The following is a 20,080-nucleotide window of genomic DNA, read 5'->3' on the forward strand; positions in this document are numbered from 1 at the left end:
CTCTGTTGGGGTTTGTTTTGTCTGGGCTGAGGTAAGGATGAATCCTTACCCTTGGAGTGTTTAATGATTTCATCCAAACGCTCACCAAACAATCGGTCACGAGAAAAAGGCAAACTGGTTAAGCACTTCTTGGAAGAAGAATCTGCCTTCCATTCTCTCAACCACAGGGCTCTGCGTAAAACCACAGAGTTGGCTGACGCCACCGCCGTACGGCTCGTAGAGTCTAGGACAGCATTAATCGCGTAAGACGCGAATGCAGACATTTGAGAGGTCAAGGGTGCCACCTGCGGAGCAGATGTACGTGTGACCGTGACGACCTGTGTAAGCCCAGCTGAAATAGCTTGGAGTGCCCATACGGCTGCGAATGCTGGCGCCAACGACGCTCCAATCGCTTCATAGATGGATTTTAACCAGAGCTCCATCTGTCTGTCAGTGGCATCTTTAAGTGCCGCCCCATCTTCCACTGCAACTAGAGATCTGGCTGCAAGCCTGGAGATTGGAGGGTCCACCTTGGGACACTGTGTCCAGCCCTTGACCACGTCAGGGGGAAAAGGATAGCGTGCATCTTTAAGCCGTTTGGAAAAACGCTTATCTGGATAAGCGTGGTGTTTCTGGATTGCGTCTCTAAAGTCAGAGTGGTCCAGAAAAGTGCTTAATTTACGCTTGGGATACCTGAAATGGAATTTCTCCTGCTGTGAAGCTGCCTCCTCCGCAGGAGGAGCTGATGGAGAAATATCTAACATCTTATTGATGGACGCTATAAGATCATTCACTATGGCGTCACCATCCGGGGTATCTAGATTGAGAGCGGCCCCAGCATCAGACTCCTGATCAGTTACATCCGCCTCATCACACAGAGAGTCGTCCCGCTGGGACCCTGACCAGTGTGATGAAGTTGAGGGTCGCTCATAGCGAGCCCGCTTAGGTTGTCTGGGACTGTCGTCCGAGTCAGAGCCGTCACCCTGGGGTGCATGTGACACCCCCGGAGCTAGGAAGTGGTCCAGCTGAGGGGGACAAGGTGGCAATGAATCAACAGTGCCCATGGTCTGAGTTACTGGTCTAGACTGCAATGTTTCAAGAATTTTTGACATAGTCATAGACAATCTGTCAGCAAAAGCTGCAAACTCCGTCCCTGTCACCTGGACAGCATTCACAGGTGGTTCTCCCTGGGTCACCTCTAGCAGCGGCCCCGGCTGAGCAATTGCCACAGGGGCCGAGCACTGCACACAATGGGGGTCAGTGGAACCTGCCGGTAGAGTAGCCCCACATGCGGTACAAGCAGCATATAAAGTCCGTGCCTTGGCACTTTTGCTTTTTGCGGACGACATGCTGTTGTCTCCTTAATCTAAGGAGGGTATATAGCAGAAAATCACCAGCGACTGTACAGTGCAAAGTATTGCCAGCACAAAATACAAAAGTACACTATGGCACAAGTGGGGGAGAGCCCTTGAGGGCTGCTTACCGCCCGCTGAAAAGCGGGTGTGAGGTCGTAGAATCCCTTGTCTGAGTCTTCCCGTCTCCCCTCTGCAGCTCAGCGTGCAGGCAGGAATGGCTGCCTGCGTCCTGTGAAGAGGGGCGGACCGTGGGCGTCACAAACAAAAGTGCGGGAAACTGCGTCCCACTGTGCCTAGTGTGAGGGCTGGAGTATGTAAAACAGACTCCAGCTCTTAGCGCTGCTGGTCTGTACAGCGTCCCGCCCTCCTCCTGACTGGCAGGTCTGGGGGCGGGAACGATACGAACTAGGCCGCAAAAGCCGGGGACTGTAGTAATCTAGCGCGGCCGTCATATATGCACGGCCAGCGCGGAAGTCCCCGGCGCACCACAAATCCCAGCCGCGACGCAGTAAAAACTGACCCCCGCGGCCGGATCGGCCGATCGTATTAAGTCACCTCACTCAGCAGAGCTGTAGTGAGTAACGGCACAAGCGCAGCAGCGCTGTTTACCCCGGCGCACTAACACACCCAGCAATGCTGCAGTGTGCGTGCGATAAGCACGGGGACACGGAGTACCTTGATGGAGGAGGGTCCTGTCCCTGAGGAAACTCCGCTCCGTATCCAGCAGATCCTCCAGGGGCTGTGGATGGAGCACGGCCTCAGTGCCCGGAGACCGGTAAAGTCCCACTTCACCCAGAGCCCTAATGGGGATGGGGAAGGAATCAGCATGTGGGCTCCAGCCTCCGTACCCGCAATGGGTACCTCAACAAACACCGCCGACAGAAAGTGGGGTGAGAAGGGAGCATGCTGGGGGCCCTCGTATGGGCCCTCTTTTCTTCCATCCGACATAGTCAGCAGCTGCTGCTGACTAAACAGTGGAGCTATGCGTGGATGTCTGGCCTCCTTCGCACAAAGCATAAAACTGAGGAGCCCGTGATCCCACGGGGGGGTGTATAGCCAGTAGGGGAGGGGCCTTTGTGTGGCCTCCGGAGGCAGTAGCTATACACCCAATTGTCTGGGTCTCCCAATTAGGAGCGACGAAGAAAAATATATTTTATGTTCTATCCAAATATCTTGATTATTGTATCATAAAAATGATTAAATGTCTAATGTTCACATTGTACTACAATACATTTTTCACTTAAATTATACTAAATATTATTTAGTAAAATATTCAGCACATTCTGCATTGCACTACTGTCCCCAATTTATTATATATTTTAGGAGTCCGAGTCTGTGCATTTTTTACTGACTCCGACTCCACAGCCCTGCATTACACAGTACATAGCAGGGGCACATATACAAGATCTCAGCACAGGAGCTGTGATATGATCAGACCATGTCCCTGTACGGTCAGACACGGCCATTACACAGTACATAGCAGGAGCACATATACAAGATTATCTCAGCACAGGAGCATTTTTGACACATCCAATTGTGAAACTTACATTTTATTTCCAAAATCTATTGATTACAATGAACTTTGGTTTGTGGGGAAAACCCCCTCAACTGTGGTGCCTTAGAAAATAAAATTTCCTGAGTGGATTTCTTCTTCAACCATAATTACTTGGAGTGGGAACGTAAGCATTACTTAGATTAAATCCTTTCGCTATGCACAGAGTACGTACATCACACCATCTATTAACTCCAAATTTTTTTTTTTTTTTAAGAAGAAACCTTAACCCCTTCAGCCCCCGGGCACTTTCCGTTTTTGCGTTTTTTGTTTTTTGCTCCTTTTCTTCCGAGAGCCGTAACTTTTTTATTATTCCGTCAATCTTGCCATATGAGGGCTTGTTTTTTGCGGGACGAGTTGTACTTTTAAATTAAACCATAGGTTTTACCATATATTGTACTCGAAAACAGCAAAAAAATTCCAAGTGTGGAAAAACTGCAAAAAAAGTGTGATTGCACAATAGTTTTTGGGATGTTTTATTCACCGTGTTCACTATATGGTAAAACTGATGTATCTATGTGATGCCTCAGGTCGGTGCGAGTTTGTAGACACCAAACATGTATAGGTTTACTTGTATCTAAGGGGTTAAAAAAATTCAGTTTGTCCAATAAAAGTGGCGTACGTTTTGTGCCATTTTCCGAAACACGTAGCGTTCTCATTTTTCGTGATCTATGGCTCAGTGACTGCTTATTTTTTTGCGTCTCGAGTCAACATTTTTAATGGTACCATTTTTGCGCAGATGCTACGTTTTAATCGCCTGTTATTGCATTTTGCGTAAAACATGCGGCGATTAAAAAACGTAATTTTGGCGTTTGGTAAATGGCGTAGTGGCAAAAAAATTCCAATCAGATTAATTGATTTTATATTTTGATATATCGGGCATTTCTGAACGCGGCGATACCAAATGTGTATATTTATTTATTTTTTAACCCTTTAATTTTCAATGGGGTGAAAGGGGGTGATTTGAACTTTTAGGTTGTTTTTTTTTATTTTTTTTTAAAACTTTTACTTTTTTTATTTTACTAGTCCCCCTGGGGGGCTATAGCGATCAGCAATCCGATCGCTCTTATCTATCTGCTGATCACAGCTATACACAGCAGATTCAGTCACTTCCGGTTTCCCTCTGCTCCGTGCCGAGGAAAAACGAAAGTGAAACTTCATAGCTGCGGCGTCATCACATGACCCTGTGCTACGATGGCAACCACCGAACGTCACGTGATCACTCACATGACTTCCGGTGGGGGCGGCGGTAAGTAAAAAACATGGCCGCGTGCATATAGATCTCGCTGCCAGACTTTGGCAGCGAGATTTAAGGGGTTAAATGTTGCGAGTGGAAGCGATTCCACTCGCAACATGCAGGTACACGTCAGCTGTTGAAAACAGCTGATATGTGTGCCAACCACCGCCGCCGCCTGCCCAGGGGGCGGGGCTTAACTGGACACGATCCCTGACGGATAGATAATAATAATAATAATAATTTTATTCATTTATATAGCGCTATTAATTCCATAGCACTTTACATACATTGGCAACACTGTCCCCATTGGGGCTCACAATCTAGAGTCCCTATCTGTATGTCTTTGGAATGTGGGAGGAAACCGGAGTACCCGGAGGAAACCCACGCAAACACGGGGAGAACATACAAACTCCTTGCAGATGGTGTCCTTGGTGGGATTTGAACCCAGGACCCCAGCGCTGCAAGACTGCAGTGCTAGCCACTGAGCCACCGTGCCGCCCATCCGTCCAAGGTCGTGAAGGGGTTAAAAAGGAATCTGTCAGCACTAAAATTTGTATCTAATTAAGAAATGCAATACCTGTAGTAAAAAAAAAAAAAAAAAAAAAGTCTGCAGGATAGTTTGAGAAAATCCATATGTTCATATATAATCAGAAGTTTGTGCCCAAATTAGAAGAAAGGAAAAAAAAAAAAAAAAAAAAAAAAAGGGCACACTTTTTGTGATCCGTAGCATTCTCATTTTTCAGATCTATGGCTCAGTGACTGCTTATTTTTTGTGTCTTGCGCTGATGTTTTTAACGGTACCATTTTTGCGCAGAAGCGCCGTTTTAATCGAGTGTGATCGCATTTTGGGGCAAAATTCGCAGCAATCAAAAACATTTTGGCGTTTGGAATTTTTTAGCCACTATGCAGTTTACCGAACGGAAGAATTGATTTTAGATTTTGATAGATCGGGCGTTTCTGAACGCGGCAATACCAAATGTGTATATATTTTTTTATTTTCTGTAATTCAAATTTTATTCATTTGAAAAAGGCATCTCCAAATCATGAAACATTTATGGACATCTAAGAACAATTAACAAGGAGAGAAACAATACTCCCCTTATGATATCAAATTTTACCAGATGTCGCTACTACTTGAACTGAATATCCATAGCCAAATATTAGACGACTTCCACATAAACAGTTCTGTGCTAAATTTACAGAGCTTTATACAAAATACAAAAGCCACATTATTAGACAAATAGGAAAAAAAAAAGTGGAAAAAAGAAAAAGCAGAAGGGAAAGTGTAGATAGAGAGGTAAAGGGAGAAGATAAAAAAAAAAAAAAAAAAAAAAAAAAAGGGAAAAGTTGAGTTCAACTGACAAGAGGAGAGTCAAGCTATCCGACTTCTAAGAGTTCAACCAAGTCCGGGGAGTCCCGAAACATAATCCAGGGCGACCACGTATCAGTATGTATATTTTTTTTAAAGCATTTAATTTTCAATGGGGGCGTATGGGGTGGGCGATTTGAAACCTTTAGGTTTTTTTTAAACTTTTTTTTTTCTTTAATTTTACTAAACCCCCTAGGGGACTATAACAATCAGCAGTCTGATCTCTCATCCATTTCTACAGATCACAGCTACACAGCTGAGATCAGCAGAAAAGGAGCTTTCCTATTACACCCGGCAGACTGCCGTTTGTAAGAGGAAGTGACTCATGATATCTACAGGAGTCATCACATGACCCTGTGCTACCATTCCAACCATCAGATCCACGTGATCACATCACGTGACTTCCAATGGAGCCAGGTAAGTGAAGGTTTACCACGGCCTGCTATTACATCGCGCTGTGACATTTTCACAGAGCACTGTAAGGGGTAAACAGGTAATGGGTAGCGAATCCACTCGTGCTTGATAGCTGCACATGTCAGCTGTTCAAATCAGCTATGTTCAGCAATCGCTGCCGGCGGCAGGCATTAACCTGACACGATCCATGATGTACCCAGTACGTCATATGTTCTGAAGAGGTTAAAATGTCTCCTTTCAGCTGAAGTAATCCTAAAATGACGTGCTTATTTCTTTAAAGGAATTGGAGTGGACCGACTACTTAAGCCTGGGCTACACTACGATGCTTAGCACTTCAGATTGATTTAAAACTATTTAGCTACAGCTGCAGTACAAAGAAATACATTACACTGTATGCAATTGGGTAGACTGCAGCTATTTTTTATTATTATTATTATTATTATTATTATTAGAGCCAAAAAGCTAACAGCTAAGGATACTTGTTAGTAACTACCTGCTTGTCCTATTTGACGCTGGCTCAGAGAGGTCATTCACCTGCTCCACATTAACCGACCAGCTATTACTCTTACAGGTTGCTCTGTTGATGGGCCGAGACTGCCGAAGTCATGCTGATTGACGGCTGGCTTCCTGCAGTTATGCAGTGGGGACTCACTGTCTATCAGGACGACATCAGTAGCAATGCCCCGTCAACAGAGCACAGCCTAAGAGAAGCTGCAGAATTACTAGCTCAAGCGGTAAGTGACCAACACAAGCTTTAGGAAAAAAAAAAAAATTCTATTAGGGTGCATGTCCGCAATCAGTGTTTCCTGCGTTTTGGACACATGCTTCAGCTGCGTCCAAAACGCTGCGTTGTACAGTACAAGCATAATGGATGGATTTCTAGAAATCCCGTTCCCACTGTGCTAGTTTTTTCCACAGCAAACACTGACCTGCGGATCTTCTTTCCAGACCGCAGCATGTCAGTTGTTTGCTGCAGTCGCATGCGTCCTCCGTAGGGAGAACACAAGCGAGAGACCGCAGTGCACTGAACACTGATCGTGGGTACAAGCAGCTGTGGACTCCTGCGGAGGAGACTCACGGCCCCGCAGGTCAGGACCCGCTGCATCCAGGACACAGAGTCCTGATCATGGGCACAAACCAGGGCTGTGGAGTCGGAGTCGGAGTCGTGGAGTCGGAGCTCATTTTGGTGGAGTCGGAGTCGGAGTCGGTATAAAATGCACCGACTCCAACTCCTAAAATATATAATAAATTGGGGACAGGAGTGCAATGCAGAATGTGCTGAATATTTTACTAAATAATAACATTTAGTATAATGCTTATATTTAAGTGAAACATTTATTGTAGTACAATGTGAACATCAGACATTTAATTGTTTTTATGGTACAATAATCAAGATATTTGGATAGAACATAAAATATTTATTGGAATACAACTTTAGAACACAAAACTAATAAATTGTAAATATGTAATATATATATATATATATATATATATATATATATATATATATATATATATATATATACACATACATACACACAGTGTATATACACACACAAGATATATATGTAATCTACTGTATATTACATAGTGTATTACATATTTACAATTTATTACAGTTTTTTGTGTTCTAAAGTTGTATTCCAATAAATATATTTTATGTTCTATCCAAATATCTTGATTATTGTATCATAAAAATTATTAAATGTCTGATGTTCACATACACATTCATGTACTACAATAAATTTTTCACCTAACTATAAGCAATATATGTAGGAGTCGGAGCCGGAGTCGGAGTCGGTGCAAGAGAATTTGAGGAGTCGGAGTCGGAGTCGAAGGTTTGGCTTACCGACTCCACAGCCCTGGCACAAACCCTTAATGTATTAACTTTCACAGGAATTTAGAGGAGTGTAGCAATATCAATCTAATGATCTGATGAGTCTACAGAACAAGTGATTTTACCAGTTTACTTAATTTTATTTTTCTTATTGACAATATATGAAGGAGTCAGATTCACAGCTAAAGTGTGGAAATAGTTCTGCTTTTAATATATCAGCTGACCTAAAGAAAAAATAAAAAAAAAAAAAGGGGGGGGGGGGCATGCTAACCACGGCTAGAATTATAAGGTTATAATGATAATAATTGTCACGAAAACCTTTATTAAGATTGCAATTACTAATGTACAGGATGAACAATCCTAAGGACTATAGATGAGCGGACCCGTGGGAGTTTCAACTGGAAATTTGATGAAGTGCAGTTCGAGACCCGGCCTTCACACGAACTTGACCCCGAAGCCCAAACCCTACTGGAAGTGAGTGATTATCCAACTCTGCTCTCCGCCACATACAGCCAGCCATAAACAGTATTTGTGAGGGAGGGACTTTGTTTTTCTTTTATTAAACAGTGTCCGAAAGCGTTGTTTTTACCCCCAGTGAGATTCAGACACTGCAGACGGCTCTCAGTAAGGCCTGCTTCACACGTCAGTGATTCTGGTACGTTTGTGCTTTTTTTTTTAAACGTACCAGAATCACTGACATACGCAGACCCATTATAATGAATGGGTCTGCTCACACGTCAGTGATTTTTCACTGCACGTGTCTCCGTGCGGCGTACCCGCGTGTCCGTGATTGCCGCACGGAGACATGTCCATTTTTTTCTGGCATCACTGATGTCCCACGGACCACGCAGTGGTGTGGTCCGTGAAACACGTGCCAGAAAAAAAACGTGCTTTTAAAATAAAAATCATTTTTACTCACCCGGCGTCCAGCGATGTCCTCTGCAGCCCGTGCAGCCTGCTGCTTCTGAGACGGCTCATTACTGTCGCGCATATTCATGATGCACGACACAGCCGACCCGGAAGCAGCTGCTGCGGGGGTCAGCGCCGGCTGAATGCTGCACCGCGGGAGCGATCAGCACCATGGAGAGCGGGCGCAGGTGAGTTGATTACTAAGTGCAATCACGGGCCACGGAGAACGGAGCCCGGATTGCACTTAGACAACCCACATGTGCCGTGATTCACGGTACACGCAGGGACATGTGCGTGTTTTACACGCCAGTGAAAAACGTCAGTGTTTTTCACTGACGTGTGAAACGGGCCTAAGACGAGCCCCGAGTGTACCCGAGGACAGCAATTCCCAATCCAGTGGTTAGCATATGAAGAGCACACAAACGCTAACACAGGTTTTTTTGGTTTATTTTGCAAAAGTATTAACCCCGAACTTCAGAGATGAGCGAACCCGATCTGTAAAGGGGACCCATCACTAAAAAAACACTATTAAAAAATAAAAAACACATGTACAAATGTGTTTACTTGTTTCAGATAGATACTAACTTTCAAAGCCATCATGTATATAAAAACCTTTAAAACTATATACCTTGTTTCAATGGAAGCCCGCCGCCATCTTGTAGGAGGCATGGCTTCCCATTGATCCCTCTGCACCACACGTTTCTAGTGAGCATTGCAGGAAGAGACAGGAGTGCAGATGATGGGCAGAGGAGCAATGGTGGAAATCCTAATAAAAAGGTTATTCTATAAGGCACATTATCTGTCACTGCACAACAGACATCAGGCTGGTCAGGGCAGATAGACACCTCCCTGCGGTGCAGTAATCAGTCACAAGGCATGCAGAGAGACGGCGGAAACGTTTATCATACAGTCGGCTCTGCACATCATGGGCATGTGGCCCTCACACAGTATGCAAATTACTGTAACACTTTTAATTGGGTACTTTTTTTTAAAAAATTTTAAGTAGTCAAAAAACAAAAAAAAAATCTAAATGTAACTATTGTCAAAAATCGCCTTTGAAGACTAGATGGCGAAGTTCTATTATCTAACACCCCAGCTTTCTGTGAACAATGTATATTGACAGAAAGCTGGAGGTAGGTTGGCTTGCACCAGGTGACATCTAGTCCTCTAGTGATAAGCTCATGTTGATAAACACCAATTTTTTGTTCAAACAGCAAACCACAGCCCATTAAGTGACATCGTTGGAATCAGGGTCTCTGTCTCTCTATCAAGGTTCTCTCAGATTACATAGCAATAACTTACAAACTGATTCCCTTTTTCTTAGTCGGATCATGTGTCTAATGTTTTTAATCATCTGCCTTGTGAGTCTATGGTTACCATAAAGCAATTGTGTAGTTTACAAAAGCTAATTTTTAAGAATACTATGGCCTCTTTCACGTGTCCGTGAAAATCACGCATGTTTTGCACGAACTTGTTATGGTGCATATGGCCTGCCGTGTTTATTGCACACGTGTGTTCTCAGTGTGCTATCTGTGATAATACATGGAGAACAGGACCTTTCTGCTCACCTGTCCCTGTTGTCCGTGGTGCTGATCTTCGGTCTCCGGTCCTGCCGACTCCCCGCTGCTGCTTCCGGCCGCAGTAAAGTGACAGCATTGGCAGAGACAGCAGCGCTGGAGACAGGAGTATAGAAATTCCTTTTAATTCACAGACACGTGTGTTTTCTCTGTGTGTTTTCTCTGGTGCGTGTCACACGGATCACATCCGCGTGGTCCATGTGACACCCGTGATGCCAGAGAAAAACACATGTTTGTGTGTGGGGCATATGTATGCTCCACACAGACACACGCTTCATGGCAAAACACGCACGTGAGCGCAGAGCCATTGATTTTAATGGGTCTACGTGTGCCCGTATCTCCGACATGTGAGGAAACAGATCAAACACGTACCAGAGACACGGATGTGTGAAGGGGGCCTAAGAGTAGCCGCAGTTAATGAAAGTAGTCCATAATCAATGATTTCCACTTAGAGAACATTACTGCAACTACCTGCAGACAATATGAGCTTTCAGATTTCTCCGTTGATCAAAAATGATCACTAAAGGAAACCAGCGAAAAGACCCCTGTATTAGGAGCGTTCAAAATAAATAGGCTAACGATAAATTACTGACTCTCCAAAGCAGACCTCTCTGCAAGTTACAACATCTCATTTATTACAGGCTATCTGGAGTAAACTGGTTGTCTAACCTTGGGGAACAATGCTGCAGTCTATGCACAGCCAGGAGCTGGCAATCATGTGACCGCACAAAAGTGATTTGCATACTTCCAGCCACATTCTGATTAAATGTATCTGACCTTGCTCAATTCACTTGTATTGAATGAGGCTGCGCACGTCTAGTTGGCACATGACCAAGTATACAAATCGCACACTTGCAGTCACGCACCGGTAGCTTCTGGGGCCTGAAAATCCTGACAGCATGAACACTGTGCGCTGTGAGGACCCACAAGTCTGCAGTCTCACAGAATGACTGCAGACTTGTACCCAGAGGCCGGACAACCCCTTTAATCTTAGAGCTCCTCAACGTTCAAAACAAAGTCAAACAGTGCAAAATGGGTGAAAATATTTAGATTTTTTTTTTTTTTATAATAAGAAGGAGATGGATACAAAGTTAACTTACCAATGAGTGGCTCTTTTCGAGACAGGCATGAAATATAATCTTCCAAGCTGCTGTAAGAAAACTGCCCATACTTCTGGCCTAAAACACCACAGTTAAACACTACAGTTTAATAAAAGCATCACAAAATGTTTCAAAACATACAAATTACATTTTGTAATAATTACAGAAAAATTACTTACTCCGAATAAAAATAAATAGTAAATCACACCAGCCACGCCACTACTTGTACAACCCCTTCTCAATCACTAGGTTCCCCTCTTTAGAAAAATATCAGCTATACTTGCCTCCAGTGGAGGCACCATTCCAGCAATGGGTCATCCGGTGCTCCGGTGACATTAATAAGTTATGGGAACCTGCGCTAATCAGAGGCCACTTCACTCTCCCCTTCTTGGCATCTGGAAAATATCTCTGGTCTTATTTTCACCATATGTCCAATTTAGCTGAAGGAGGGGAGAGTGAAGCAGCTGCCGATTGTTAGGTCACTGAGCCCTGCAGCCAAAGCCATGCGCGCTCCACCATGGAACATCGCCTGCACTACAGGAGAGTGTAGCTGTCATTTTACAATGTGGGAACATTAGTGGTTGAGTAGGCCGTTACCCTAATAGTGGACAAACCCCTTTAATCAAAAAGGTTATTATGATCTGCAGGAATCTACCCAAATATGTATTCATTTTTTCACACATAGCAAGTAGTAAAAAGTAATTTGGACAATACTTTGAGATTTCGGGTGTATTAAGATCGCCAGCTATCTTTACCATAGCAGAGAGTCTGCATACTGGATTCACCTCAGGGGTATCCAACGAAAAAAAAAAAAAAAAAAAATCAAACACGGATGGAAGACAATTAGCCACAGCGTTACTACTTAGGTGCATCAAGGATCTCTTACAGAGGTATGATCCAAGACACAAGATGATCAGAGATCCTGATTCCAGCGGTGTGTCACTTACTGGGCTGCTTAGTGTAGTTGAGATATAATCACTGATTTATTAGCAGGAACTCCTCACTACAAAATTAGTATATGCCAGGTAGTCCTCCACATTCATGAACTCTGTATAACTCTGGCCAAAACACTGATTGGCAGGTTTCTGTATACACTGTGCTTGGGCAGAAAGATGCCAATCATTCTTGTGGGAGGAGTTATACGGAACTCAATAGATAATTGCTAAGCTTGCAGAGAAAACAGTGATTTTATCACAACAACAGCAAACAGACCAGCAAATGATACATGGCTGGAATCAGGGCCTTTGTCCCTAAATCATGCTGCGCTCGGATGAAGCAAAAACCTGGCGATAGATATGTTTTTAGTTTAAAACCATTGATGGGGTTGCTTCACCACCAACTTTGACATTTCTACAAATGAACTAAAAGTCATCACACCTTTATCACATTACTGCGATTACTAACTTTAACAAGCTATTTTGCTTGTAAGAAAAATAAATTACATACAAAAACATTAAGTACATTTACTGTTAATTGCCAGATCTTTAAATATAGTAGTTTTTACTTACCATAGAAAGCACGTTCCATCTTAAAAAGTCATTCACGCGGAGAGAGAAAAAAAAAAAAAAAAATGTAATGATTAACTGATAAGAACAATATGTACAACTGGTGCATTAATAAGAACCTCACAACTGAGTGATAAGTGCGGTCCAATCCACAGGCAGCATGTATCAGACACTGGCTATAGGATTTCAGCCACGTATGCGTGACTGCTGGACTAAAACTGCGGCGTTTCAGAGAAAAACACTAAAAGTCAAGCCAAATAACTGACTAGTCCAAAAGGTTTTTCCCTGGCGGTTTCTTGGCTTTTTCAATACAGTGGAACCTTAGTTAACGAGAACAATCCGTTCTGGTAGTGTGCTTGTAAACCAAGTTACTCGTCTAGCAAAGCAAGATTTCCCATAGGAAATCATTGCAATGCTGACAATTCGTGCCACAACTTGTTAAAATGTCCCATCCTGGTCCCCTATTGTGCCATCACACACACACACACACACACACACACACACTGTGCAGTCTATAGACACACACACACACACTGTGCAGTCTATAGACAGACACACACACACACTGTGCAGTCTATAGACACAGACACACACACACACACACTGTGCAGTCTATAGACACACACACACACTGTGCAGTCTATAGACACACACACACACACACACACACACACACACACTGTGCAGTCTATAGACACACACACACACACACACACACACAACACACACACTCTATGCTTACCTTACATTCCGTAACATCGCCGGCCTCCTGGATCTTGAAGCTCGCCGGTACAGGATGTGTATCGGGTAACCATTGCGATGAGGGAGGAACTTCCACTGCTAGAGCGCTGACATCAAAAGGCAGGAGCCGCTTGCCTCTGATTGGTCAGCGCGATGCCTTTGAGTAGCGGATGTTCCTCTATCGTCGCGATGTTTACCTAATACACATGTACCGGTGAGCTGCGAGATCCAGGAGGCCGGCGATGGAACATATAGGCAAGGTGAGCAGAATATGTGCGTGTTTGTGCATGCTTGTGTGGACTGCAAGAGCGGGTTAGAGCGCGGTAGACGTACAGAACCGGAAGTGTGTGTGGTGAGTATTTTGCTTGTACAGCAAAGCTTGCTCATAAACGGAGTTACAAATTTACAGCAAGCTTTGGTCGTATAGCGAAATACTCGCACACCGGGTTACTCGTAAACAGAGGTTCCACTGTACGTTCTCTAAAAAGGTGCAGTGTTTCTGAAGCAAAACCTACCTGGCTGATATAAAGCCAATGTCAGCTGTCAGGTTCCCATTGAGCTTCAAAACATTTTCCTTCAATATTGTACTTTTGCTCAACAACTCTTGTAAAGAGTTAAAGAAAGTTCTAAGGAACCCACGTAACAAGGGTCTGCAGGTAATTTCAGAGTTTTTATGCTGTCATTTTCTAAAAGTAGAAAAGTGTCAATTAATCTGGCCATGCCTATATTAGAGATAAGTATCGCAAAGATACTTCCAGGGTAGACAGCCTATTGTCTGTGTGTGGTGCAAGGAGATTGGAAGGGTCGGCCTTCCAGGTCACATAGCTCTCAATGGTCAGAAAGGGGATGTTCCCAGCCCCAAAGAAAATAGTGAAAACTTGGCCTTTAATCATATAAGAAAAAAAAAAATTGGTACAATGTGCAGACGTTCTAGAAACCCATAATGCGTATGCACTTCAGGTAGAAAAAACCCAAAACAGATATGATTAACCCCTTCACGCCCGGCCACTAAAACACCCTAATGACCGGGCCATTTTTTGCAATTCTGACCAGTGTCACTTTGACAGGTTATAACTCTGGAACGCTTCAACGGATCCTGGCGATTCTGAGATTGTTTTTTCGTGACATATTGTACTTCATGTCAGTGGTAAATTTAGGCCGATATTTTTTGCGTTTGTGAAAATTTAGGAGATTTGGCGAAATTTTTGAAAATTTCGCAATTTTCAAACTTTGAAAATTTATGCCCATAAATCTGAGAGATATGTCACACAAAATAGTTACTAAATAACATTTCCCACTTGTCTACTTTACATCAGCGCAATTTTCGAAACAAATTTTTTTTCCGTTAGGAAGTTAGAAGGGGTCAAAGGTCATCAGCAAATTCTCATTTTTCCAACAAAATTTACAAAATAATTTTTTTTAGGGACCACATTACATTTGAGGTGACTTTGAGAGGCCTAGGTGACAGAAAATACCCAAAAGTGACCCCATTCTAAAAACTACACCCCTCACACTGCTCAAAACCACATCCAATAAGTTTATTAACCCTTTAGGTGCTTCACAGGAACCAAAGCAATGTGGAAGGAAAAAATTAAAATTTTACTTTTTAACACAAAAATGTTACTTTAGCCATAAAAATTTCATTTTTACAAGGGAGAAAAGAGAAAGTACACAATACAATTTATTGTGCATTTTCTCCTGAGTACGCCGATACCCCATATGTGGTAAAAATCAATTGTTTGGGCGCACGGCAGAGCTCGGAAGGGAAGGAGCGCCATTTGAATTTTTGAACGCAAAATTAGCTGCACTCATTAGCGGACGCCATGTCGGGTTTGAAGACCCCCTGAGGTGCCTAACCAATGGAGCTCCCCCACAAGTGACCCCATTTTGGAAACTAGAGCCCTCAAATAATTTTTCTAGATGTTTGGTGAGCACTTTGAACCCCTGGGGGCTTCACAGAAGTTTATAGCGTTGAGCCGTGAAAAGAAAAAAATTTTTTTTTTACCACAAAACGGTTGCTTCAACTAGGTAGCTTTTTTTTTCACAAGGGTAACAGGAAAAAAATGCACCATAAAATGTATTGTGCATTTTCTCCTGAGTACGCAGCTACCTCATATGTGGTGGAAATCAAATGTTTGGACACACAGCAGTGCTCGGAAGGCAAGGAGCGTCATTTGAATTTTTGAGTGCAAAATTAGCTGCACTCATTAGCGGACGCCATGTGGGGTATGAAGACCCCCTGAGGTGCCTAAACAATGGAGCTCCCCCACAAGTCACCCCATTTTGGAAACTAGAGCCCTCAAATAATTTTTCTAGATGTTTGGTGAGCACTTTGAACCCCTGGGGGCTTCACAGAAGTTTATAGCGTTGAGCCGTGAAAAGAAAAAAATTTTTTTTTACCACAAAACTGTTGCTTCAACTAGGTAGCTTTTTTTTCACAAGGCTATCAGGAAAAAATGCACCATAAAATGTATTGTGCATTTTCTCCTGAGTACGCAGATACCTCATATGTGGTGGAAAGTAATTGTTTGGGCGCATGGCGGGGCTCAGAAGAGAAGGAGCGCCATTTGACAGCAAAATTGGTTGGAATCATTAGCGGACGCCATGTCACGTTTGGAGACCCCCTATGGTGCCTAAACAGTGGAGCTCCCCCACAAGTGACACCATTTTGGAAACTAGAGCCCTCAAATAATTTTTCTAGATGTTTGGTGAGCACTTTGAACCCCTGGGGGCTTCACAGAAGTTTATAGCGTTGAGCCGTGAAAAGAAAAATTTTTTTTTTTTACCACAAAACGGTTGCTTCAACTAGGTAGCTTTTTTTTCACAAGGGTAACAGGAAAAAATGCACCATAAAACGTATTGTGCAATTTCTCCTGAGTACGCAGATACCTCATATGTGGTGGAAAGTAATTGTTTGAGCGCATGGCGGGGCTCAGAAGAGAAGGAGCGCCATTTGACTTTTCAAACGCACAGACGCAGTGCACTGATCGGCCGCTGCAGGACGCACGGTCGGATGCGATAAAAAAAAGCGTCGGGGATACGTAAAAAAAAAAGTCACGCCAAAAATTGACCATGGATGCCGATCCGTTATCTGCATCCCTGATCAGCGCTTGCGGGACGCACGGACGGATGCGATACAAAAAGCGTCGGGGATACGGAAAAAAAAGTAACGCCAAAAATTGAGCAGGGATGCCGATCCGTTATCTGCATTCCTGATCAGCGATTGACGGGACGCACGGACGGATGAGGTGTAAAAATGGACAGGGGATACGGAAAAAAAAAAAAAAAAAAAAAAGTTATACTCACAGTACCCAGAGGACTAGCAGGAGGATCACTGACCAGAAGAGCTGCAGAGGAACAGATGGCAGAGAGATGGACAGCTTTACAGGAGCAGCAGGCAGATCAGCAGAATGTCCAGGAAGGACCCAGCGATGGACGCAGATGTGATCAGGCCGGTGAAGACAGGTAAGAGGACGTCGGGGGAGAGCAGAGGGGGAGAGGGGGGGTTGAGAGCAGAGGGGGGGGGGGGAGAGCAGAGGGGGAGGGGGGAGAGCAGAGGGGGAGACCGGAGAGGGAGCTGCAGAAGCAGAATAGAGATAATGAGGGAGGCAGTCAGATCGCGGGGGGAGCAGATCGGGATGTCGGGGGGGGGGGTTGGGGGGAGCAGATCGCGGGGGGGGGGGGGGGGGGCACGGCAGGGGCTATCACGGCAGCGCGCAGGGGCACCACGGGAGCGCGCACGGGCTGCAAAGTGAGCACAGTACTCACGTGCAGCAGCAGCGGTGACCTCAGCTACGGCGGCGGCGGCAGCAGCAGCGGTGGCGTTGTACCACAAGTACCAGCCACTGCACGCTGCAGACATGTTGGGGGAGGGCTCGCAGGCCAGCACAGGCCTGGGGAGGGCGGCCACCGGCAGATCAGACCGCCCCACTGCACACTGATTGGAGCGATTGCGCGTCATAGCACGATCGCTCCAATCAGTGCTGCAGGGGCTGGGGGCGGCATGTTTGAGGTCCACCTATGATATGCTGCAGCAGCTGCGGCATCTCATAGCTGGATCTCACAGGATCGCACTAATTCGGGCATTATTTTTGCCGAAATTAGTGCGATCGATGTGGTTGGCGGTTCAGATTTGAACAGCCAATCACATCGATCGTCGATAGGGGGTGGCGATGCCGCCCCCCCTGGGGTCAAGCAAAGGTCCCCTGCTGTAAGAAACAGCAGGGGACATCATTTGAAAGCCGTTGCTATGGCCACGGCAATCAAATGAAGTTTAGGCAGTAAAATTACGTCCCTGGTCGTTAAGTCACGTTAAAATAGGACGTAATTTTACTGCCCGCGGTCGTGAAGGGGTTAAGGGCTTTCTACCCAAAATGCGCAAAATTATGTTTTTGTGTTTTGTTTTTTAACGTGCACAAACGGCCATTTTTTTAGGCTATGTGATTAAATGCCAAGTTTTAACTACACTCTTTTGCTCCTGTAGAAGATCTCTTTTTGGACCACTGAAAAGCCATTTTATAAAAGTGCCTATATTAGTCTAAAGCTGATCAAAACAGAGGAGTGTAAATGAAACAATCATGGGTTGGGTGACACTTAAAGGTCAATTGTTTAAGTCCACTGATGACAAATCATCATCTAAAAGTAGTCAGTATGGTTAACCTCTGTCACAACATGGCCCTACATGTACGGTGCAAGTCAAGAGCGGATCATAGGCTGAGCCCACCCTATACTCTGATGATCATGTCAAATTGTCACAATCAGGACTTGCCGCTAACGGCCATGAGTGCAGCGGAGCTGTGCCTGTAAGCGGTAACCAATCAAATGCCTGTCAATCTATGACCGCGTGCTGGGGGCTCATTATTCTACGCACCCACAGGCCAAACTGATGGGATTGCAGGGTGCAGATGTGACAGATGTTAAAGATCTCAGTATTTGCAGTCACAAAAGTCCATGGACACCTAAGAACCTCTGGCTGGACTTTAAAGGAGACAGATTTTTCCTATATATAGCAATGCAAAAGGATTTTGTGATTGTGATTAGACGATTGTAAGTTCAAGTCCCCTTGGGACCTAACAAATACAATAAAAAAATATTTAAAATAAATAAATAAAAATCACCCCCGAGCAGAGTCGTGAAGGTCAGATCCCCAGCAAATTAGTCAGTAAGGCCTAGATATGGATAGCTTTCAATTCTGGGAATACACAAACTGCTTCTTTGCACAATTAATAGTGCAGAAATTCTGCTAATTGGAAACTTGATGCAGATGTATACATGTGCACTGAAGGTGGAGTATGGGTTTTTGTTTGACACTAAACTGTACATGTGGGTGTATTCAGCACTTTAAGAGGTTACACTTCAATTTTGATTTTTTTATGGAAAAACACATTTAGCCAATTATAAACAATAACAAAGGGCTAAAAAAAAAAAAAAAAAAAAAAAAAAAAAAACTTGTGGGGTCATAAAGAACATTGACGAAGCCTACAGTTAGCGCTAGGTTTTATTGTGCATGTGCCTTAAAGTTGCCTATTTAACACAAACATGCTGGTGAATTGGGTACACATACCCAATAATATAGAAAGCAAAGCGCTGAAAGTGCATTACTGCATCTCCCAAGGCTGGCTGTATTGTCAAGCACAAATGAATGGCTGGCTTATGGCACAAATCCCACGTGACCTGTGAACAGGCTTCTTTATAAGTCCAGAGACATTTATAGCACTTATGCAAGCCATAACAAGAAACTTTGCTTTTCTATATAATTAACGCAGCAAGTAATATTTTACAGTACTGCAGTGTCTTCCAGGTACTTCATAATTCAGAAAAATCATTAATGTAGCGCACCAAGGAGGATATTGCACTTGATCTTCAATCGGAACTAGAAAGGGATCATATCACATAATAGTCTACGTAGGCTAAAGACAACACAATTGTATTACACAGCGCAAAGCTAGTGTTAAAAGCACCACTACAGCATTATTTCCATTTCACTGTTGGAGTGGTGCTTTAAATCTATGTCACTCCCATTCACTGTGTTCATCTTTCCCCCCCGCTGCTCCGAACAGTCTCAGGCACTTTTTGGCTTGCTGGCTGTTCCAGTATTTCATGGAGCGCGCCAGAGGTGACAAATCAAAAAGTCTATGAGAGCCTTGTTCTGGCTCTCAGATGCATTGGGAGCCTATGACATAACTGACTTCCGAGTTGTCAGACGTTACAGTCACAAGACGACGCCAAGGGCCCAGATGCCTCATCGGTAAAAGGTGAAGTCGCCGGAGCATATGACAGAGGATATGGATACTTATGTTTAAAGTGCCACACCAGCGCTGAAAAAATAAAATGCTGGGGCAGTGCTTTAAAAAGTGTTATTTGTAGCTCTACAAATCTTCACATATGATTTGTGATGTTCGGTGAGGAGTATATCCCATAAAATAAACAAAAATAAGTGACAAAGGAAAAATGTAAAAAAAGGAAACAAAATTGCCAGTAACCCATGGCTAATTCTACACGCATT

At 43.9% G+C, this 20,080-nt stretch overlaps 1 protein-coding gene across 3 annotated transcripts in view; it reads right to left on the reverse strand.

The window, feature by feature from the left end:
• LOC142243231 (uncharacterized) overlaps positions 1-20,080 on the reverse strand; it is a 150,147-nt gene that overhangs the window by 109,234 nt on the left and 20,833 nt on the right. For all 3 annotated transcript variants that reach the window (XM_075314910.1, XM_075314909.1, XM_075314908.1), the window contains exons 4-5: positions 12,838-12,856; positions 11,330-11,407 (exon numbers count right to left, since the gene is read on the reverse strand). In XM_075314910.1, the coding sequence (XP_075171025.1) occupies positions 11,330-11,407; positions 12,838-12,856 (97 nt within the window). The remainder of the gene's footprint in view (positions 1-11,329; positions 11,408-12,837; positions 12,857-20,080) is intronic.

Source organism: Anomaloglossus baeobatrachus, chromosome 6 (assembly GCF_048569485.1).
Source record: "Anomaloglossus baeobatrachus isolate aAnoBae1 chromosome 6, aAnoBae1.hap1, whole genome shotgun sequence".
Taxonomy (NCBI): domain Eukaryota; kingdom Metazoa; phylum Chordata; class Amphibia; order Anura; family Aromobatidae; genus Anomaloglossus; species Anomaloglossus baeobatrachus.